Genomic DNA, 24,855 nt, shown 5'->3' with positions numbered 1-24,855 from the left:
AACTTTTATTTGAATTTGCTTGTCATTAGTACAGCAGATTCTGACAGAGCTGAATCAATGAAAAATTAGTTATACTGTGACTTGTTTAGCTATCGTAAGGTAAAGATGGGAAAAGGTGGGGAAAAGGTTGGGGAACTGGTAAACTGCTTTCTCTGAAGCCGAGACTGTGTGTTGGAAAGTTGTGGAAGTAAGTATGGAAAAGTAAAAGGCAGATTAAATCTCATTGTGGAAATCATTTGAATTTTGAACTAACATTTTTGAACTGGGCTAATATATTTTGAACTAGAATCTCTAGACCAGAGGTTTTCCGTGAAGGTAGGCATCTTCCTCCAGCGAGTGTCATAGAAATTTATGGAGGCTTTTTTTGGTTGTCACAATGATTGATTTTTAGTGAATGGGGTCCAGGAATGCTGCATGTCTCACAGTGCTCATACTGTCCCACAGAAACAAGAATTAGACCAGATCCCAAAAGATGTTCAGTGCTTCCTCTGGCCCCTCAGATTACAGAAAATCTTGTTTATACTTATCTGAGTCTAGAACTTATTTTTCTTTCACTTATAAACAAAAATATTTTTTGCATGTTACTAATAACACACTTCATTTTCCAGGAATGATATTGTTGTGTAAATTGAGAAAAGATAATATGTATCTGTTTTTGAAATCTTAAGTTTTTCACAGATTGAAATTTGTTTCACCTGTAGCTACACTGCTTGTGGTATATGAGTCATCGTGCACCTGCATGGCCTTCATTTGTATTGCTCATGTTGTTGGTGATGCCGCAGAGAGGTGCTCGGATCTGGCTGCCTTATTATGTCTCCTAGTTTGGTTGTGGCCAAGCAAGTACAGGTTGAAGATATACTGACTTACTACAAAGTACCTGCCTTTGATTTCTGCTATATTATAATCAGAAAATTATATCTGTTTCTGAAATAATACATCAGTTTTTTTCATTTCAAGATTTGCTTAAAGGGAGTGTTGGTCACAAAGGTTTGAGAACCAGTGCTTTGGTTATGGAGAGTCTGAATGGTTGTGACTAGGAGATCAAAGCTGCATTTTTGAGGATTCGTCTGCCACTTGAGTGTATGGCAGAGTCTGAAGAGGTAAAAGACTTGCTTTAGTTGTCTTGAATACAGTCTGGGGGTTCATTAGGTACGTGTTGACACAGAAATGGAAAGGAAGGGATGGAAGTATTTTGAAGAAAGAATTAAAGGACATTTTAATGACCTGTAGGATGACTGAAAGATGATTTAAGACTGATGTATTAGAGGAAACTGAGCAGAGTCAGAGAGGAGCTAATTTTGAGATCCCTCTCCAATTTTTGAAAGATCATGTAATTAGAAATTCTTAAGGACTTACAAGGAATTTGGGGGAGGGCAGTGTATATAAATAATCATCACCCTACTTATATAGTACTTTTTGAAAATAATGAAAAATCATTGTTTTCAGCAATGTAAATGTAATTATGAGTTAGAGCTTTAGTGGCCTGGCTCCAAAATAATGCTTTTTCCACTAGACTGCTTTCTTTCTCCTGTGATGGTCCATGGGATATGGGTACAAATCATATAATCTAAGGGTTGGTTGGTTGGTTGGTTGGTTGGTTGGTGAATATACCCTTGGCTTACTGGGGAACAGGATCCTGTAACTAGGGATTACAGTTCTCCAGGTTTTTTTCATTAACCATTTGACCTATATTTATTGATTTATTGAGCATTCAATAGTAATTAGTCCCTATGGGAGGCAGGCAAAGGGGATACAGCAAAAATAAAGTCCTCACTACAGAGTTGCACTCATGTTGAGGTAGACAGATAAGGCAAATAACAAATAAATGAAAAGTGGTCATTTAAAAAAAAATTTTTAATTTAGTTTATTTGAACTAAAAAAACAGTTCACCTTTTTTTCCCAACTTCTACTCCTTGTCTCTTGCAGCCACCCATCTGCTCTCTGTTATGAGCCTGTTTTTTCTTTTCTTTTTTTAGGTTCTACAATAAGAGAGACCATACCATATTTGTCTTTGTCTGTCTGACTTATTTCACTTAGTGTAATATCCTCAAGGTCCATCCATATTGTTGCAGATAGCAAGATTTTATTTTTTTGTAGTATCTCATTGTATACATACACCATAATTTCATTATTCAATCCAACACATAGGTGGTGTCCTTATCTTGGCTATTGTAAATAATGCTGCAGTGAACGTGGGGATGCATATATCTTTCCAAGTTAGTGTTTTCATTTTGCTTGGATAAATACCCAGAAATGGAATTGCTAGATCATATCGTACTTTTTGTTTTATTTTAGGAACTTCCATACTGTTTTCCATAGTGGTTATGCCAATTTACATTCCTGCTAATGGTGCACAAGGGTTTTCTTTTCTCCACATCATTGTCAACACTTAATTTGTTGTCTTTTTGATTAAAATAGCTATTGTAACAGGTGTAAGGTGATCTCTCATTGTGGTTTTAATTTGCATTTCCCTGATGATTAATGATGTTGAGCATCTCTTCATGTACCTGTTGCCTCTGTATGTCTTCTCTGGAAAAATGTCTAGATCTTCAGCCTGTTTTAAATAAGTCAAACCGGTTTTTGTTTTTTTGTTTTGTGCTGTTGAGTTGTATGAGTTCTTTTTATATTTTGGATACTAGCGCCTTTTCAGATACATGGTTTGCAACTATTTTCTCCTGTTTGGTAGGTTGCCTTTTTAGTTATGTTGATGGTTTCCTTTTTTTGTGCAGAAGCTTTTTAGTTTTATGTAGTCTCACTTGTTTAATCTTGCATTTTGCTTTTGGTGTCAGAGTGAAAAAATCATCACCAACACCTACGTCGAGGAGCTTACCACCTGTATTTTCCTCTAGGAGTTTTATGGTTCAGGTTTACATTCAAATCTTTAATCAATTTTCAGTTAATTTTTGTGTGTGGTGTAAGATAGTGGTCCATTTTCATTCTTTGGCATGTGGCTGTCCAATTCCCTAATACCATTTATAAAAGAGACTATCCTTTCCCCATTGTTTATTCTGTGCTCCTTTGTAATTACTTAATTGACTTAATGGAATCTTTAGGGTTTACTGTATATAATATAATCTGCAAATAATGACAGTTTTACTTCTTCCTTTCCAGTTTGGATGCCTTTTATTTATTTCTGTTGCCTAAATTCTCTGATGAGGACTGCTAATATTATGTTGAATAAAAGTGGCAATAGTGGACATCCTTGTCTTGTTCCTGATCGTAGAGGAAAACCTTTTAGCTTTTCACATTGAGTATGATGTTAGCTGTGGGCTTGTCATACAACCTTTATTATGTTGAGGGTAAGTTCCCTTATACCCACTTTGTGAGAGTTTTTATCGTAAATGAATGTTTTGTTATATGCTTTTTCTGCATCTATTGAGATAATCACATTTTTATCCTTCATTTTGCTAATATCGTATATATCACATTGATTTGTGGATGTTGAACCGTCCCTTGCACCCCTGGAATAAATCCTGCTTGATCAAGTTGTATGATCTTTTTAATGTATTGTTCAATTCTGTTTTCTAATATTTTCTTGAGGATTTTTGCATCTATATTCTTTAAAAATACTGGCCTGCTGTTGTTTTGTGGCATCCTTATTTGTTTTTGGTATCAGGCCAATGCTGGCCTCATAAAATGTGCTCAGAAGCTTTTTGGAAATGTTTAGGAAGGATTTGGTATTGATTCTTCTAATGTTTGGTAGACTTCACCAGTGAAGCCATCTGGTTATAGACTTTTGTTTGTTGGGAGGTGCTGGATTACTTACTGAATCTCCTTGCTAATAATTGGTCTGTTCTGATTTTTCTATTTTATCATGATTCAGTCTTGACAAATTTTATATTTCTAAGGAAGCATCTTTTTTCAGGTTGTCAAATTGATTGGCATGTAATTGTTCATAGTGATCTGTTAACAAACCTTTGTATTTCTGTGATTTCAATAGTAACATCTGCTCTTCCTTTTGTGATTTTATTTATTTGAGTCATCTTTCTTTTTTTTTGGTGAGTCTAGCTAAAGGTTTTTTAATTTTGTTTACCTTTTCAAAGAACCAGCTCTTAGTTTCATTGATCTTTTCTATTGTCTGTTTAGTCTCCACTTAATTCTGCTCAGATCTTTATGATTTCGTTCCTTCTACTAACTTTGGGCTTCCTTTGTTCTTTTTCTAGTTCCTTGAGGTGTAAAGTTAGATTGTTTGAGACTTTTCTTGTTTCTTGAGGGAGATGTTAATCACTATGGGCCTCCCCCTTAGAATTACTTTAGCTGCATCCCATAAGTTTTGGAATGTTACATTTCCATTTTTGTTTATGTCAAGTTATTTAAAATTTTTATTTTTATTTATTTTTTTACCCATTGGTTGTTTTGTTTAGTAGCATGTTGTTTAATCTCCACATTTTTGTGAATTTCCAGATTTCTTTTCAATTCTCTCAATTTTATTAAAACTTGTTTTGTGGTCTAACATATGCTCTATCCTGGAAAATGTTCTCTGTGCACTTGAGAAGAGTGTGTGTTCTGTTGCTCTTGTGGAATGTTCTGTAAATATCTGTTAGGTCCAGCTGTTCTAACATGTTATTTAAGGTTAATGTTTCCATATTGAATTTCTGTCTGGGTGATATATCCATTGATGTAAGTAAGATATTAAAGTCCTCACCTATTCCTGTATTGCAGTCTGTCCCTTCAGATTTGTTGATATTTGCCTTATATTTTTATGTGTTCCTATGTGGGGTGCATAAATATTTACAAATGTTATATCTTCTTGTGGAGTTGATCCTTTTGTCATTATGTAATGGCCTTTGTTTTATTACAGTCTTTGTTTTAAAGTCTATTTTGTCTGATACAAATTCTCTTTTGGTTTCTATTTGTGTGGAGTATCTCTTTCCTTCCCTTCACTGTCAGCTTGTGCTTAGTGTTTATCTTACAGGAAGCATATAGATGGTCTTCTTTTTTTTCCATTCAGCCACTCTGTGTCTTTTGATTGGAGAATTTAGTCCATTTATACTAATTATTGATAGGTATATGTTAATTTCCATTTTGTTCAGTGTTTTCTAGCTGTTTTTGTATTTCCATTCTTCCTCAACTTGTTCTCTTCCTCTGTTTTATGACTTTATTTAGTGTTATGGTTATCTTTCTTTCTCTTCATATTTTGTGTAATTAGTGAGTTTTTTGCTTTGTGCTTACCATGAGGCTTAGATATAATAACTTATGTCTATAGCAGTCTGTTTTAAGTCAACAGCAACTTAGGTTTGATCCCTTAAGACTCAACATTTTTACTCTTCCCTGATGTTCTATATTTTTGATGTCACATTTGCATCTTTTTTGTGTGTGTATCCCTTAATTATTATAATCATAGTTTTTTTACTATCTTTGTCTTTTAACCTTCATATTAGTTTTACAAGTAGTTATTCCACTGCCTTTACCTTTACTGTACATTTACTTTTCCAGTGAGTTTTCTTCTTTCATATGTGTCCTTGTTACTAACTAGAGCCCTTCCTTTTCACCTTAAAGTAGTCCCTTTAACATTTCTTCTAAGGTCAGTTTTGTGATGATGAACTCCTTTAGGTTTTGCTTGTCTGGAACTGTTTCTTCTTCAATTTTGAATAATAACTTTGCCAAGGAGAGTATTCTTGGTTGGACGTTTTTTTCTCTTAGCACTGTGAATATATATCATGCTGCTCCCTTATGGCCTGCAGTTTCTGCTGATAGTCTTATGGTGATTTCCTTGTTAGTAATAAGTTGTTTTTCTCTTGCTGCTTTTAATACTCTGTCCTTGTCCTTAACTTTTTTTTATTAAGGTATTACTGATATACACTCTTATGAAGGTTTCACATGAAAAAACAATGTGGTTACTACATTTACCCATATAATCAAGTTCCTACCCATACCCCATTGCAGTCACTTGTCCATCAGTGTAGTAAGATGCCACAGATTCACTATTTGCCTTCTCTGTGCTACACTGTATTCCCTGTGATCCCCCACACCATGTGTTCTAAACATAATACCCCTCAATCCCCTTCTTCCTCCCTCCCTCCCCTCCCACCCTCTCACACCCCTCCCCTTTGGTAACCACTAGTTCCTTCTTGGAGTCTCTGAGTCTACTGCTATTTTGTTCCTTCAGTTTTGCTTCTTTTTTATACTCCACAAATGAGAGAAATCATTTGGTACTTGTCTTTCTCTGCCTGGCTTATTTCACTGAGCATAATGTCCTCCAGCTCCATCCATGTTGTTGCAAATGGTAGGATTTGTTTCTTTCTTATGGCTGAATAGTATTCCATTGTGTATATGTACCACATCTTCTTTATCCATTCATCTACAGATGGACACTTACATTGCTTTCATATTTTGGCTATTGTAAGTAGTGCTGCGATAAACATAGGGGTGCATATGTCCTTTTGAATATGAGAAGTTGTATTCTTTGGGTAAATTCCAAGGAATAGGATTCCCAAGTCAATGATATTTCTATTTTTAGTTTTTTGAGGAACCTCCATATTGCTTTCCACAATGGTTGAACTGGCTTACATTCCTACCAGCAGTGTAGGAGGGTTCCCCTTTCTCCGCATCCTCGCCAACATTTCTTGTTCTTAGTCTTTTTGATGCTGGCTATCTTTACTGGTGTGAGGTGGTATCTCATTGTGGTTTTAATTTGCATTTCCCTGATGATTAACATCTTTTCATGTGTCTGTTGGCCATCTGAATTTCTTTGGAGAATTGTCTCTTCATATCCTCTGCCCATTTGTTAATCGGCTTATTTGCTTTTTGGGTTTTAAGGTGTCTAAGTTCTTTATATGTTTTGGATGTTAATCCCTTGTCTGATATGTCATTTACAAATATATTCTCCAATACTGTAGGATGCCTTTTGTTCTGTTGATGGTGTCCTTTGCAGTACAGAAACTTTTTAGTTTGATGTAGTCGCATGAGTTCATTCTTATTTTGTTTCCCTTGCTCGAGGAGATGCATTCAGGAAGAAGTTGCTCATGCTTATATTCAGGAGATTTTTGCCTATGGTGTCTTCTAAGAGTTTTATGTTTTCATGACTTAATTCAGGTCTTTGATCCGTTTCAACTTTACTTTTGTGTGTAGGGTTAAACAATAATCCAGTTTTATTCTCTTGCATGTAGCTGTCCAGTTTTGCCAGCACCAGCTGTTGAAGAAGTGGTCATTTCCCCATTGTATGTCTATGGTTCCTTTATCATATATTAATTGACCATATATGATTGGGTATATATCAGGGCTCTCTAGTCTGTTCCATTGGTCTATGGGTCTGTTCTTGTGCCAGTACCAAATTGTCTTGATTACTGTGGCTTTGTAGGAGAGCTTCAATTCAGGGAGCATAATCTCCCCAGCTTTATTCTTCCTTCTCAGGATTGCTTTTGGCTATTCGGGGTCTTTGGTGGTTCCATATGAATTTTAGAAATATTTTCTCTAGGTCGTTGAAGAATGCTGTTGGTATTTTGATAGGATTTGCATTGAATCTGTAGATTGCTTTAGGCAGGATGGCCATTTTGACAATATTAATTCCCTATCCATGAGCATGGGATGTGTTTTCATTTACTGGTATCTTCTTTAATTTCTCTCACGAGTGTCTTGTAGTTTTCACACTATCTTTCACAGGTCTTTCACTTCCTTGGTTAGGTTTATTCCTAGGTATTTTATTCTTTCTGATACAACTGTGAATGGAACTGTTTTCCTAATTTCTCTCTCTGCTAGATCATTGTTAGTGTATAGGAATTCCACAGATTTCTGCGTATTAATTTTGTATCCTGCAACTTGACTGAATTCAGATATTAGATCTAGTAGTTTTGGAGTGGATTCTTTAGTGTTTTTTATGTATAATATCATATCATCTGCAAACAGTGACAGTTTAACTTCTTCCTTGCCAATCTGGATGTCTTTTATTTCTTTGTGTTGTCTGATTGCCATGGCTAGGACCTCCAGTACTATGTTGAATAGGAGTAGGGAAAGTAGGCATCCTTGTCTAGTTCCCTATCTTAAGGGAAAAGCTTTTAGCTTCTCGGTGTTAAGTATAATGTTGGCTGTGGTTTTCTCATATATGGTCTTTATTATGTTGAGGTACTTGGGCTCTATACCCATTTTTTTTAGAGTTTTTGTCAAGAATGGATGTTTAATTTTGTCAAATGATTTTTCAGCATCTATGGAGATCATCATGTGGTTTTTGTCCTTTTTGTTGATGTGGTAGATGATGTTGATCGATTTTCAAATGTACCATCCTTGCATCTCTGGAATAAATCCTACTTGATCATGATGAATGATCTTTTTGATGTATTTTCAAATTCGGTTTGGCAATATTTTGTTGAGTATTTTTGCATCTATGTTCATCAGGGATATTGGTCTATAATTTCTTTTGTGTAGGGTCTTTGCCTCGTTTTGGAATTAGAGTAATGCTAGCCTCATAGAATGAGTTTGGAAGTATTCCCTCTTTTTCTACTCTTTGGAAAACTTTAAGGAGGATGGGTATTAGGTCTTCACTAAATGTTTGATAAAATTCAGCGGTGAAGCCAGCCATCTGGTCCATGGGTTTTGTTCTTAGGGAGTTTTTTGATTACCTACTCAATTTCATTGCTGGTAATTGGTCTGTTCAGATATTCTGTTTCTTCCATGGTCAGTCTTCGAAGGTTGTATTTTTCTAGAAAGTTGTCCATTTCTTCTAGGTTATCCACTTTGTTAGCATATAATTTTTCATAGTGTTCTCTAATAATTCTTTGTATTTCTGCATTGTCCGTAGTGATTTTTCCTTCCTCATTTCTGATTCTGTTTATGTGAGTAGACTCTCTTTTTTTCTTGATAAGTCTGGCTAGGGGGTTATCTATTTTGTTTATTTTCTCGAAGAACCAGCTCTTGCTTTCATTGATTCTATCTATTGTTTTATTCTTCTCGATTTTATTTATTCCTGCTCTAGTCTTTATTATGTCGCTCCTTCTACTGACTTTGGGCCTCATTTGTTCTTTTTCTAGTTTTGTTAATTGTGAGTTTAGACTGCGTGTATGGGATTGTTCTTCTTTCCTGAGGTAGGCCTGTATTGCAGTATGCTTTCCTCTTAGCACAGCCTTCGGTGCATCCCACAGATTTTGTGGTGTTGAATTATTGTTGTCATTTGTCTCCATATATTGCTTGATCTTGGTTTTTATTTGGTCATTGATCCATTGGCTATTTAGGAGCATGTTCTGAAGCCTCTATGAGTTTGTGGGATTTTTCATTTTCTTTGTGTAATTTATTTCTAGTTTCATACCTTTGTGTTCTTAGAAACTGGTTGGTACAATTTCAATCTTTTTGAATTTACTGAGGCTCTTTTTGTGGCCTAGTATGTGATCTATTCTTGAAAATGTTCTGCTGCATTTGGGTGTAAAGTTCTGTAGATGTCTGTTAGATCCATCTGTTCTAATTTGTTGTTCAGTGCCTCTGTCTCCTTACTTATTTTCTGTCTGGTTGATCTGTCCTTCAGAGTGAGTGGAGTGTTGAAGTCTCCTAGAGTGAATGCATTGCATTCTATTTCCCCTTTTAATTCTATTAGTATTTTTTTCACATATGTAGGTGCTCCTGTGTCGGGCACATAGATATTTATAATGGTTATATCTTCTTTTTGGAGTGACCCTTTTATCATTATGTAATGTTCTTCTTTGTCTCTTGTGACTTTCCTTGTTTTGAAGTCTATATTGTCTAATACAAGTACTGCAATTCCTGCTTTTTTCTCCCTATTAGTTGCATGAAATATCTTTTTCCATCCCTTCACTTTTAATCTGTGTATGTCTTTGGGTTTAAAGTGGGTCTCTTGTAGGCAGCATATAGATGGATCTTGTTTTTTTAATCCATTCAGTGACTCCATGTCTTTGATTTGTACATTCATTCCATTTACATTTAGGGTGATTATCGATAGATAAATACTTATTGCCATTGCAGGCTTTAGATTTGTGGTTGCTAAAGGTTCAGGGTTAACTTCCTTACTATCTAAGAGTTTAACTTATCTCACTCAATACGCTATTACAAACACAATCTAAAGGTTCTTTTTTTTCCTCCTCCTTTTTCTTTCTTCCTCCATTCTTTTTATATTAGGTATCATATTCTGTACTCTTTGTCCCTTGATTGACTTTGGGGTAATTAATTTAATTTTGCATTTGCTTAGTCATTACCTGTTCTACCTTCTTTACTGTGGTTTTATTACCTCTGGTGACAGCTATTAAACCTTAACACACTTCCATCTATAGCAGTCCCTCCAAAATATACTGTAGACATGGTTTGTGAGAGGTACATTCTCTCAACTTTTGCTAATCTGGAAATTTTTTAATCCCTCTTTCAAATTTAAATGATAATCTTGCCAGATAAAGTAATCTTGGTTCGAGGCCCTTCTTCTTCGTTCCATTAAATACATCATGCCTCTCCCTTCTGGCCTGTAAGGGTTCTGCTGAGAAGTCTGATGTTAGCCTGATGGGCTTTACTTTGTATGTGATCTTATTTCTCTGTCTGGCTGCTTTTAATAGTGTGTCCTTATACTTGATCTTTGCCACTTATTTACTGTATGTCTTGGTGTTGTCTTCCTTGGGTCCCTTGTGTTGGGGTATCGGTGCACCTCCATGGCCTGAAAGACTATCTCCTTCCCCAGACTAGGGAAGTTTTCAGCAATTACCTCCTCAAAGATACTTTCTATCCCGTTTTCTCTCTCTTCTTCTTCTGTTACCCCTATATGTGAATATTGTTCCATTTGGATTGGTCACACAGTTCTCTTAATATTCTTTCATTCTTAGAGATCCTTTTTTCTCTCTGTGCCTCAGCTTCTTTGTATTTCTCTTCTCTAATTTCTTTTTCATTTATCATCTCCACCATATCTGATCTGCTTTTAATACCCTCCACTGTGCTCTTCAACAGTTGGATCTTCGACCAGAATTTATTCCTGAGTTCTTGAATATCATTCTGTACCTCTGTGATCATTTTAATGATTTTTATTCTGAACTCCCTTTCAGGAAGATTCATGACGTTGATGTTATTTAAATCTTTCTCAGGGGTTGTATTAATAATTTACTTTGAACCAGGTTCCTTTGACCTTTCATATTTGTATATGGCACCCTCTAGTGTCCAGAAGCTCTACTCTCCGGAGCTGCTCAGCCCCTGAAGCAATGTCGGGGTTTGCAGGGAGTAGTACTGCTGCCTGGGGGGAAGAAAGAGCTGTTTCCTTCTTCCTGGCTCCTATCTCCATTGCCTGAACCAGTGGGTGGAGCACACCAGTATAAGCCTCTATGCTTTGCATTTTTATGTCCATCTGGCCAGCCTAACGCCAAGGTAGCGTTTGCCCGTTTGCGAGCCAGGTAGGGCTCTCCGGGAGAAAGGCGCAGTAGGCTGCATATCACAGAGGGGGTCCTTGGGCTGTGTAGCCAGCCAAGGAGCTGGAGCACCTGAAGATCATGAAAGCTCCCAACCTGCTGGGCCAAGTGCACCCGGAAAATTTTGTCTACCTGTCCTTTCTGCTGAGCAGTAAGCTCTGTGCAATCCTTTCCCCTTTAGCAGTCCTCTTGCTAAGGGCTTCCTTGTTAGGAAATCTCTCAGACTGCTTGCCTTTCTTTTGTCCCAGAGCAGCTGGATATGGATCCCTGCTTTCCACAAGCGGCTGGAATCTCAGTCTCTCCAGGAATTCTGCCTGTCTTAGCTTTCCAACCCCCTAATCATGAGAGAACCATGCAAGCACCATGGTAGGTTTGTGCTCCCAGAGAAGATCTCCAGAGTTAGGTATTCAGTAGTTCCAGGCCTCCACTCTCTCCCTGCTCTGTTTCTCTTCCTCCCACCAGTGAGCTGGGGTGGGGGAAGGGCTTGGGTCGCACGAGCCACAGCTCTGGTATGTTACCCTGTTCTGTGAGGTCTGCTCTTTTCTCCAGGTGTGTGCAGTCTGGCACAGTCCTCTTTCCTTTGCTCTTTCAGGATTAGCTGTATTGATTATATTTTCATATTATATGCAGTTTTAGGAGGAAGCCTCTGTCTCACCTTTCACACCACCATCTTTCCTTGTGTTTATATTTTGAAAATTTAATTATAGTGTGTCTTGGTGTAGATCTCTTTGGTTTCTTTTTTTGGGTGCTTTCCTGGATCTGAATGTCTATTTCCTTCCTCAAATTAGGGAAGTTTACAGCTATTATTTCTATAAATAAGATTTCTGCCCCTTTTCCTCTTATCCTCTTGGGAACCTTATAATGCAAACGTTAGTCCAATTGATTTTATCCCATAAGTCCCTTCACTTTCAGTCTTTGTGTGTCATTACATCTAAAATGTGTCTCTTATAGGCAGCATATATGAACTTTACTTTTTTTCATTTTTGCTGCTCTGATTGGGTATGTTTGAGTTGACTGATTCTTCTTCTTCATCTACTCTGCTCTTGAACCCCTTAAATGTATTTTTTAGTTCAGTCATTGTAAAATTGTTTCTGTCTTGAAAGAGTGGCCTCATGTAGGAGATGAACTTTGTACTCAGACTTGTCCTAGCTGTTTGTCATCTTTACAACTTCTGCCTGTCTAAGCAACCTGTTATATTTTGTCTAGCTCCCAGTAGTTGAGGATGTGCCAAGACCTGCCAGTATCTCAGTAAAAGTGATTCTTTATAAGTAAAATAGAGTAGGGATATAAAGAGTGAGTTGGTGCTGGTAATTTTCCTGCTGTGGTCAGAGAAGGTGTCTGAGGAAGTGATATTAGAGCTAAAATCTAAATAATGGGGAGGTAAAACCTCAGTGATAAAGAGCTAGCCTTGTGAAGATCTGGAACACAAGCTTCCTGTAGAGGGAAGAGCAAGTATAAACACTGTGAAGGAATGAGCTTAGCATGTTTCAATAACAGAGAAAAGTTAGTGTGGCTGGATCATACTTGGTGAGGGGAGGAGAGTGATGCAAGATAAGGGAGGTGGGGGTGAGCAGGAGCTTAGTGCAGTGGGAAGCCATTCAAGAATTTTAAGCTGAGAACTGATGTAATCTAATTTTCCTATTACAAAAAAACAATTCGGGTTGCAGTGTGTTATTTGGATTAGAGACTGGTAATCTAGGTGAGACATGTTGATGACAATGGAAACGGATATATAAGTGGAGGGATTTAGGATATAATTAGGATGTAAAAAATGATAAGTAAGTGCTGTTACTGTTGCTATTTTACAATTGAGGAAACAAATTCAGAGACATACAGGACCTTGTCCTCACACAGCTGGGAAATGTTAAAGCTGGGCTTCTAATTAAGTCTATTTCTAGATCCTGAGTTCCTAAGAATAATGCTAAGCACTTTGGAGGGATATAAAGAAGAGATGCATTGTTTGTTAAATAATTTTGAATGTATATTTTGCACATACACATATTTAGTTAAGCAGTACTCTTAGTTGCAAGAGAGTCTCAAATAAAAAAGGCAAATGTTGGTTCATGTGATACCTACTGGGGAAAGCATTAAGGTGAGACTGAAATGAACAAAATATGGATTCAAAAATTTAGAACTTTGCCTGACCTTTTTAGGTATGTATTTTTCTGCTGTTCTGCTTTATTATCTTCCATAACTGGAAGGCTTCTTCTGTTGAAGTGCAGACCATGAGAGCTGCCAACCTGTCCTTCCAGTCTGTGACCTGAGAGAAGATCAGAGTCTTGCCCTTCCAGTTTTAATTTGCCTAGCTATAATTGGTCCATCTTGGATTGAGTGCCCAAACTTGGATCAAATGCTTTGTGTGCACACATGTGTTGGCACTCACAGTGTTTATGGGTTTGTAGTATGCATAATATAGTTAGTAGTACTTGACATATCCAGAGGACTACCCTTTTAAGCAACTTTAGCTACTTGTAACTCAGTAGAAAACCTGGAAGGTAAGTTAGTCCAAGATTCTGAACAGCTAAGTGTTGTATTAGATGTCTTATAGGTCCATTCTTTTACTTTTACTTATAGGAGAATACCTTACCACGCTCAGAGCACACAATTCTAATAAGCTTAGTTATCACTGGACAGACTTGTTGCAGATACGCACCTGTGTATTAGTAAACCATGTAAGAAACTGCGGTGCTGTGCTGCTGAAGAGACATCAACAACAAAAAGTGACACAACAGTAAGAAAAGAGTGAGATAAAAATTAAAACCAAAATAACTTTGAAATTGTGTTTGTTAGAATTTTAGGTGGTAGTCTTACATACCTTGATATTCCCTGAGGGAATTCAGTTTGTATTTATTACACACCTAAAATATGTCAAGCCTTAGGCTATTTGAGAATAAAATAGATCTGCTCCCTATGTTCAGTGTATCACCAGAATAAAATGGATTGTTTGTACAACAGAATAATGGAATGCAGAGTGAACTGGTGGTGGCAAGTCTTCATCTCTTCACAATGACCAGGACATTCATAGGGAGGCAGGGGGCATGCATGTTAGAATCAGAGGAGGATTTGAATTCCATTGTTGTCACTTTACCAATTGTATGCCCTTTGGCAAATTATTCAACTTCTGTAATCCTTGTTTTCCTAACAGTAAAATGGGATAATACCCATTTGTGTTGTCAGAGTTTAGTGAAATACTTACAGAAAACACTGAAGCAGGATGCCTGGCATCATAGTTTTTGCTGTTAGGGCTCTGGTTTGGAGAAAGCTGCTTACTGATTCTAAGACAAAAACTATATTACTGTCTGTGCAAAACATTGGCAAAAAAACTGGGTTAGCAAGTAGGTCACAAGTCATAAGTTATTAACTCTAAAGTAAGTACTTGTTAACCTTACTATTTTAGTTTACTAAGGGTGGTATCCAGAAAATCAAGGTGAGTCATTCTGACTCCTCAGTGCTCTATTATGAAGTTACTTGTATAACTAGCTTAGAAATGAACTAAGAAATAGTTACAGTGATTTAAAAAATCCTAACCAATCTAGAAAAGCCAAGTGAAATTAATTTTGAGAATAGCGTACCCCATACATAGAATAAATTAATCTGGTATACATTATAGATGTCCTTGTATGGTTAAAGACACAATAATGATAAAGTAGAATCTTAAAATAGGGAAACCTAGGGTAATTTTTAGTTCAATTCTTATTTTACAGTTGAGACAAAAGCAAATTATTAATATACAGTTATATATCTAATGAAAATAAGAACAGTTCCTATTACCTTTTACTAGATTCAGCTAAGTAGAATTATACAAATTGATACCACTAAAAGAAGGCTACACCACTTAGCCTACTATCCTACCTTTAATCTTCACAGACCTATGCATTCATTCATTCAGCAAATACTGAATGCCTGCTGTGTTTTATGGCAGGCATCATCTTTGAAGAATTTTGCTATAGAGGAAGGTAAAACATCAAGCACATTGATAGTTAAAGTGTTTCACCTTGCAAACTTCTGGGGAGAGATTACTATGGATTTAGAAGTTGTGCTCATCTCAGGCAAAATACAGGAGTTCATGGCATATGGCAAAAAGGTTTTTTCTTCACGGAAGCTAGCAAAAGGAGACAGGGAATACAAGGTGAGAGAGATGGTTTATCACTATCCTTCCATTCAAGATGTATTTTTCAAATAACAAGTATACAAGTATATATTTAGGATGGACTATGTAGTACTTTGGTAAATGATGGGACAGAAATACAAAAGAGTAATAATGGTCTCAGCCCTCCAGAAATTGGACCCCTTGTTGAAACAAGACTCATTTGAAGTAAGAAGAGAACTCTGTCAACCAATCTCCCTTCCTTCCTTTTGCTTAGGTAAAACAGTTTTATAAACATTTTTCAATAAACAGGAATCTACACCATAATATTCTCTTTATTTTTTGAAGGCTTTGTTAGAAAGTTTTGAATATTTACAAAAGTAGAGAGAATAGTATGATGAACCCTACCCCCCCATGCCCAGCCCCCAGATTCAACAGTGGTCATCACTTTGTCAAACTTGATTAGTTGAACCCTTTTTCTTTTTTCCCTTCTCTCCCTCCTTCCCTTCCATCTTTCTCTCTATTTTCTTTCTCCCTTTTTCTCTCTTCTTTCTTTCTTCCTTTCTTCTAACATATTAAGAGGAATTTATAATATGGATTTTTACTGTAAAAACTTCAGTATTATAACATTAATGCCTGTATGTATTTTATCATATGTATATACTGTAGTATACCTAACCAATCTTCTGATGGATATTTTCATTACGATTCATTATTAGAGTTTATTTATTATAAATAGTACTTCCTAGAACACCTTTATATGCCTGTATCTTTTTAACATCTTTATGCATGTATCTTCCTTACATGTGTTATTGTTTTAGAATGGAATTTCCTAGAAATGAGAATGCCAAAGTAAAGGGTATGCAAACTTTTACAAATTGCTGCATAATACTAAACTGATGTTCAGAAATGTAGTAATTCTTATTCCCATTAACATTGTGCCTGTTTATCTTTGTTGATCCAGGTTTTGTCAGTCTATTAATTTTGCCAGTCTCCCAGTATCATAGATTTTTTAAGATTTTACATGTGCTCTTAAAAATTATTAATGAGGTTGGGCATCTTTGTTCTTATTATGAACCATTTGTATTCTTTGTGAGTTTAGAGTAATCTTTCATAAACATCACTTCATTATTTTACTTGTTTGCTAAAAAAATTGTATTATTTTCTATCTCTGATTTTCAAGACCCTTCATAATTTGGCCGTATCCTATTTTTCTAACTTAGTACTATCTAGTAAGAGTCATTCTATATAGTCATTCCAATAAGGAATATTTATTCATATACGTCATTCTATTTGTTTTTTCTTGGATTCATTTTTAAGTAATGTTTTACATTTCTTAATATTTTACTTTCTACTTTTCTTACTTTTTTCTGCCTAGTCATATCCTTCAGAATCCTTATATATAACTTATCTTTCAGTAAAGTTACCCAAAATTCTCTAGCCTTCATCGGTTTCCTCTTATTTGAATTGCCACTGTAGTGTTTCTAACACTTGATTTAGTAGCAAATTAAAGACTGCTTTGTTGCATTATTTATCAAGCACCAACTATGTGTGAAAGCATTAATACATAAATAGCTATGGAGAGATGCAGTTTCTGTCCTTGTGAAGTTTATAGTGTAGTAACAATATATGTATTTCTACTTCTTTGTGTTATTAGTGAAGTTGAGCATCTTTTAATAAACATCTATTGTTTATGAAGTGTGCACACAATTTTAGATACAGTTAGGTGTCCCCAACTGAAAGGTCACTGAGTGTATAAACCATGTTGTACACTTCTCTGTTCCTTTTAACAACTCAGTTCTGAGGATGTAACCATTACTAAGTATATGCTTGCTCTGTTAATGTAGTAATGAAAGTTGTAGGCTGTGGAATCACATACCTGCCTGCATATTACTACTCAAGACCTTATGAACTAACTGTGTACCATTTATAAGTTACTTAGGTTTTCTATGCTAGTTTCCACATATATTAAATATATGCTTCATAAAATTGTCATGTGGGCTAAATGAGATAGTGTATGTAAAGCATTTAACACAAGGCTTAGTATAGAGTAAATGCTTATTAAAATGTTATAATCATTTGTTTAATCTCATAAGCTAGACACTGCTTCAACAACCTTTTATTCCCCTAACTCCTTTCATCCAAGCATTACCAAATTCTGCTCATTTTATACTTCAGTTATCTTGCCAATTTATGTTCCTCTTTTAATCCTCATTGTAACCCACAATAAAAAATAAATTTTATTTTGTGGCTTTATACATACTGTATTTACTTGCACAAAAAATTTATAACATGATACTTGTTATGTGTGATGTGCCCTGATATTTTTTGTTCTGTTCAGTGTTATTCTTAAAACACTGGTCACTGCTGTTAACAAGGATTTCACAACAATTAATTTGAAACACATTGGTCTAGATTTTTGGAATCTGAAAAATTGGACTACCACTGAACAGGATTATGGTCAGGTGTAAATTATCAAATAGAAAATGGAGATGAAGTGATTGGGGCTTAGAGTTTATTTCATACTTTCTTTCTTCTCCATTAGTTACATATAGTTAGATTTACCTGTTCTCAGTAGTATTTTGCTGCTGAAGGTCAGTTCAGTTGTGCATATTTCAGAGCTGGTATAGAATGAGATTACTCAGTATTTGGGGCAAAGCTTCCCACCTTGGCAGGACAGACATTTCTCAGCCACTTGATGTGTGTATTCTTTTTCTTAGGACAGAAGTTGACATACATGGATTGTGAAGTTGTTAGCGTAATTCTCAAAAGGGACCTATAAGAAACTTTTTGTTACCAAAATTTTTTTAACATTTTAAAGAGCAGAAAGAATAGTATAACGAATTTCCATTACCTAAATTAAGCATCAGTAATTATCAACATTATGATAATTCACAGAGAAATTTTAATAAAAAAATTGTAAGGCACACATAATTCCCTTAATACAGATAAATGATCTGGTTTTCAGAAGAGGTATATCCGTCAGTCATAGTGTACCTTGCTTTAGTACTCACATATATTCATGTTATTTGATGCCTGCAAGAAAAATGTATAAGTACATGACATGAGGGAGCAGTGGTGGAGTGAAGTGGATTTCCTCAGAACCACCTAGAACACTAGACCATGGCCATCTTGGAGTATTTCAACAGCCTTTTTTACCAGCCTCCTGCCAGCACTCAATACTACCTACCTTGCTGCCATTAGACTTACCTTCTTAAATGACTTGGGGGGAGTAGAAGGTCATTACATTTATCCTCTGTTAAACCTTTGATTCTTCCTTCCCTCCCCTACCTATAAAATAAAATCCCGCACCATAGGTTTTCCTTCATAATCAGGCTCCAGCCTACCTTTCTACCTTTGTCTTCCACTCTCTGTCTCTTCCTTACCATATTCAGCTTCTTATTCCTAGAATACTCAATCCATTTCAGGACTTGTACTTATTTCATCTTGTAGACAAAACCTTTTTAATTAGTCCAGAGAGAAGTCATTCCTTTGCTTGTTTTTTTCTTAGGGGTGTGTGTGTGTGTGTTGCTGCTTAATTGTATTTACTAGTTTGCCTACCTCTTCATCCTTATTTTAGACAATGCTCTCCTCTAAAGCAGGGGTTATATCTTATTCTTCTTTGTCTTCTACGTACTTCTTTGGTGCCCACACATAATAGGCATCCAAGTGATGGTTTGTTGAATGCATGTATTCATAGTTTTAGAATTTTAGAATCTAATTCCAACACAGGTTCTCTCCAGAGGAGTTCATTGGGGGTTTTGTTTTGTTTCCATTTTGTTGTATACACTTTTCAGTTGTTTTCCTCCCCTCCTTAGGGACTTTTGTTAAAATTCTAAAGAGAACCTAAGTTCTATAGCCTTTCCTAGAGGGAAGTACACTCCAGTAAACTAGTAGAGTATCCCATCTTCAATGATCCTATATTAAAGGTAAGTAAAATCTACCTTCAGTGTACTTTTTGTTGTTGTTGATCAATAAGTCTTTTTGTAGCTATAAAGCAAAGTGGAGTGGAATAGATTTGTACTTATAATAGCCTTGACCAAATTTTGATATATTTCAGCTCATGGAATGCTGTGTAAATGCCCTTGTGACATCCTTTAAAGAGACTATCTTAGCAGAGTGCCAAGGCATGATCAAGCGAAATGAAACTGAAAGTAGGTAAACCATCACTGAAGTTCTCTTAATCTTTTAAAGAGGTATCTTTGAAGCAGATCACTTTTAATAAGTTTCTGTTAGATCATTCTTATATACATAGGCATATTTGTTGTAATGAAGTATGCTTAAAGAAAATGATAAAATATTTAGTGCAGTTAGAAGAACTATTATAAAGCAAGTTATAAAACTTTATTTTAAGCATTTTCCCCCTTGGGGGTGTGGGTGTGTTTAAATTTCAGTTTGTTCTGCTTTTAAAGGCTTAAATTTAAATGGTAACATATGATATTGGATAGAACCAGGTATTTGACTTCTGTGTGGAACCTTGCAGTGAATATTTTTAGAAAGTAATCGAACTCACCATGTTAATAATCTTCATTCCAGTTCCCAAAATGTTTTACAGTTTTAAGATTTCTGATGTGTATTTTTTTATTACTTTATATTTTATTAATAATGGTATACTTTGGGAGATAGCAAGTATGTTGTAACCAAAAGGAAAACAGTGAAAATTACTCATATCCCTGTTGCCCTGAGATAACCAGTTTTTACATTTTGATGTATTACAGATTTCATTGTGTATGATTGAATTGTAAGGTCTTATTGAATCTAGTTGAATTTGAAGTATGTATTTCAATTCATTTAAATTCATACACTCTTTAGAAGTAGTTTTATTGTAAAAAGCAAGTTGCTTATTAATATGCATTGAATATTTGAATTTCTGTATGCCAAGCTAAGTAGAGTTATGTCTGATCCATGTTAGACTCCCTTCAAAAGGATTTCTTTAGTGGTGACCAGTTCTGTGAGTTGATTTTTGTGAAGGTCAATTAAATGGTATAACATGAGAAGGTGCTTTTGTAAACTGAAAAAATTATAAATTCAGTTCTGTAGTATCTCTTGTGCACCTTTACAATGATTACTCTGAACAATCTAATGACATGATTTTTTTACTCCTTAATGATGTGACTGTGTATTTAATTCTGCATCTACTTTATGAAATGTACTAATCTTCTTTGTAAATTTTAATATTTCTTAGAATAAAAATATTCCATTGCATTGGTCAAATGCCATCACCTTTTTAAAAAAGTTTTTTTAACTTATTTTGGGGAATAAAATTGATACACAGTATTGGTTTCAGATGTACAATCTAGTGACTCAATAATTATGTACATTACTAGATGCTTGCCAGGTTCACCTTTTAAGAGAGGCTTCTGCAGTGTGTGATCACTTTTAATTAGAGTTGTTTTTTTTTAAATAATTTTTGTCAGACAGAGAGGGTAGATCAGGGAGTTACAGTTCTTATTATAACAGATCCTAAACTACTAACCCACAGAATACTCTTATGTTATCAAATTCCAACTAATATTTCTCCAAACTCATACTATCATAGGCTTTCTAGACCCATGATATGAATTAAAGAGAAAATTTATTCTAATAAATGAAATAATTATATGAATGTGTTCTATCCTTTCAGAATTACATTTAATGTTTTCATTGATGGACAAAGTTCCTAATGGGATAGAGCCAATGTTGAAAGACTTGGAGGAACATATCATCAGTGCTGGCTTGGCCGATATGGTAGCAGCTGCTGAAACTATTACTACTGTAAGTTTTCCTCAATGGGATAGATGTAATCAAGGTCATTTTTAAATGCAGGATTAGGCATTTAAAATAGTAATTGATGGCAAAACCATAATGTTGAAGCACCTTTTAATTTTAAGAAAAGATGTTTTCAGAAAATTTCCTGAATTTTAAAGCTATAGTGTTCATTGAAAGTTGTGTTTATATTTTCTCATTTTTTATATTACTGTTTTCTTTTTAAAAACTCAATTGAATATAAAACATTTTATTTTTAGGACTCTGAGAAATATGTTGAGCAGTTACTTACACTATTTAATAGATTTAGTAAACTCGTCAAAGAAGCTTTTCAAGATGATCCACGATTTCTTACTGCAAGAGATAAGGTATAAATTCCTATATATTAACACTACTATTATAATTTACTTTTAATGAGAAGTTTGCATCACTATGCCATCAAACTACAAACTAAGTACTTAATAGCTCTGCTTTCTCATCAGTGGAGGACAACCCTATTTATATTTGGTTTGTTATATGTTTTTGTAAGCATTGGGTATGCTTGTGAACTAGAATTCATCTAGAAATTTTCTCTCTTCCTAATTTTTCCAAGAATATTTTCCTGATTTTGAGTATTACTGATTATTGAATTCCTGTTCATCCTTCCTTTAAGACCCAGCTCAAAGTATACCTCTGCAAGTTCTTTGATACCCTATCTTCCTCCCACATCCTGTCCCCAGCAGAGTTGATTCCTCTGTTCTCTGCCCTTTCATAGGTCTCCTGTTGGACTTATGTCACATTTAGCCTTGCTTCCCATCTGCCCTTTCTCCACCCTCGCTAATATGGGATAATTATGATGAAACCTAGCATTACCTTTAGAGTTGTCTCTTTTTGAATGTCATTAACCTGTCACTAGAAATTACCATTCATTTTTTCCTCTCTTCAACTATCTTTCATTACTTGCCAAATTAGATTTTTTTCTGTGACTCTAAAAAGACAATTAACTTTCTCCAGTAGGCTATTTTTTCTCACTCTGTCCATTCAGATAGATAGATAGTTATATGGTTGCATGGATGGATGGAAAAGGGTTAAGGGACTGTGGATGTAATGAGGTGGTTAGAAATATTAAATTGAGTGGCCTGCAAAGGCTTCATTGAAATGACACTTGAATCAAGGTGAAAGAATAGGTCGCATGGCTGTCTGAGTGTTCCATCCACAATGGAGAGAAGATACAAAGGCTGTAAGGCAGGAATATTATCATCATTTTCCAGGAACAGAAAGGTCATTGTGGCTGTGGCCAGAGTGATTTGAGTGAAAGGGAGAAGAGTAGGAAATGAACTCAAAGACGTAACAGGAGAGCAGATCATGTAAGACTCTGTGAGTCATGGTAAAGAGTTTGGTTTTTACTCTGAGCAGCATGGAAAATCATTGAAAGATTTTTGAACAGAATGATAAGACCTGACTTACATTTTAACAGGATCACCAGGTTGCTGCAAACAGAATAGACTGAAGGGGGTGAGGGGTGGCAAGAGATGAAGCAAGAATATCAGTAAAGAACCTATTTAAGTAATTCAGTTAAGTAATGATGGAGGCTTGTCCCAGAATAGTAGTGGGTGGAGAGTCAAAAGTGGTTCGATTCTGAATATTATGAAAATAGATATACACGATTTGCTAATGAGTCAGATATGGAATGTGGTGAAAAGAGACCAGCCAAGGATGACATTCAGATTTTTGTTCTGATCAGTTAGAAGCGTATGCTTGCTCAGCTGGGGAAGACTTTGGGAGAAGCAGTTTTTGGGGAGATGGTTCAGAGAGATTAGGAACTCAGTTCTGGACAAATTAACCTTGAAATGTTGATTAAACGTCCATCTAGCAACAACAAGTCTGGAGTTTAAGGGAGGGACAGGACATGAAATACTAATTTGGGAGCTTCAGCGTTTAGATGGTATTTAAAGCACTGACACTGGCTGTGATCACCAATATAATGAGTGATGATGGAAAAAAAGAGATTCAGGGATTGGCCTGGGCATTCTAAATTTACTTACCAGAAAGGTGAGGAACTACCTCTGAGAGAGGAGAGAGAGGAGTGATCGAGAGTGGTATCCTAGAAAACAAGTGGAAAAGCACTTTCAGAAGGAGGGCACAGTCTTTTAAAATGCTGCTGATAGATCAAATAAGATGGTGGTTAACCATTGTATTCAGCAAGAATGATTGATTGGGTGGAGTAGTGGTGGAAAAGCCAGTTTAGAATGTCATCCAGTAAGAATGGCATTAGGAAAGTTGAAGACAGTGAGTTAGGGAATTCTTCAAGAGTTTTAGCTTAGAGAGAAAGAGAGAGGAATAGGGCAGTAACTGAAGGTGGACAGAGGTAAGAGAGAATTTAAAGATTTAAGAAGTTTGCTGATGCTACAGAAGCAACGGCGAGGGAAAAAACTAATACAAGAAAAGTGAGAGGTAATTCTGATTACTTCAGTTTTCTCAGTGAAATAGGCAAAGCACATAATCAGCCGAGAGTGTATATGGGAGTGGAAATACTGGAGATGTGAGAAGAAAGGAGGTTTGAAAATGTTTCAGACTGTGTGAACAAGAGAAAATTGTTTGGTTGTCAAGCATGAGAATAACGATAATCATAACATGACCAAGAGCAGGTTGAAGTTACTGATTTGAAAAATTCTGAGACCAGATACATCATTAAAAATAAAAAGTGATATATACTTTTGTGTAATTTTGGAATTACAGCAATTTGTCTAACTATTTTAAATACTAAAAATAATGTTTATGTTTTGTTTTAATTATTATTTGTAGGCATATAAAGCAGTTGTTAATGATGCTACCATATTTAAACTTGAATTACCTTTGAAGCAGAAGGGGTAAGTTTTTAAGAAATCATGTTTAAAATTCATAAAATTTTTTGAAGTGTGTTACATGTTACTGAGTGTGCATATTGTCCTGTTTCCCTGATCCTAATAGGTTTTTTTTTTGTTTTTTTTACTTTTATGATTTCTGCTGCCTTTGATTATTAAAAATTATATCTCAATTTTTTATTTTACATTAAATTACCTCCTTTTGTGACCAAAATTTATTGACCTAATTTTTTAAAGTAGGAAAAAATGTTTTATTAGCTTTCTAGAATCTCTGCTTGATTGTCTTTCCCTCCTTATTAGTCACTAGTTATTTTATTACCTGTTAAAGTATAGAATATGACTCAATTCATCATAATGATAAAAAAGGAAATCCATTTGATGTAATTTTTATTTCACCATTTTTAAAAATTGACCTCTCATTGGTAAAATGAATTTACTTGTGCTAAGTACTATTATAGAAAATCTAAAAATCAAAATTTAATGAAAAATTAATATCTGAACTAGTTACAGTATCTTCATAGTAGTACTAAGTACTAAAGGTTAATTGGAAAAATCTTTTGATGTAATTTCTACTTGAGAATTGCTAACATTTTATACATAATGGCTAAAATGTTTGAAAAATAACATTTCTTAAAAAGGAACAGTGATTATTCAGGGTTTTTAAATTTAATCGTTTTCATTTTATCTTTCAAGCTATTGAGTAATATCACTACTGAGTGGTATTATAGTAATTGACATAGTTTAAGAGAGCATTTATTGTGTTTTCTTTACAAATTGTGAAATATGTGGAATACGTAACATTACATCTTGGCAATCTAGTTATATGAATGTATAATAGTTTTCCTCATTCTCCCTTGCC

At 35.2% G+C, this 24,855-nt stretch overlaps 1 protein-coding gene across 2 annotated transcripts in view; it reads left to right on the top strand.

Moving 5' to 3' along the window:
- Window positions 1–24,855, top strand: part of CUL5 (cullin 5) — a 132,411-nt gene that overhangs the window by 76,339 nt on the left and 31,217 nt on the right. Inside the window, exons 8-12 of one of the 2 annotated variants that reach the window (XM_037020265.2) lie at window positions 15,244–15,450; window positions 19,469–19,562; window positions 21,032–21,162; window positions 21,414–21,521; window positions 23,938–24,002. In XM_037020265.2, coding sequence (XP_036876160.2) covers window positions 15,244–15,450; window positions 19,469–19,562; window positions 21,032–21,162; window positions 21,414–21,521; window positions 23,938–24,002 — 605 coding nt within the window. The remainder of the gene's footprint in view (window positions 1–15,243; window positions 15,451–19,468; window positions 19,563–21,031; window positions 21,163–21,413; window positions 21,522–23,937; window positions 24,003–24,855) is intronic. The other variant, XM_037020275.2, reaches the window with a different exon arrangement.

Source organism: Manis javanica, chromosome 6, assembly GCF_040802235.1.
Source record: "Manis javanica isolate MJ-LG chromosome 6, MJ_LKY, whole genome shotgun sequence".
In the NCBI taxonomy this organism is placed as follows: domain Eukaryota; kingdom Metazoa; phylum Chordata; class Mammalia; order Pholidota; family Manidae; genus Manis; species Manis javanica.
This window is presented reverse-complemented; position numbering and strand designations above follow the sequence as displayed.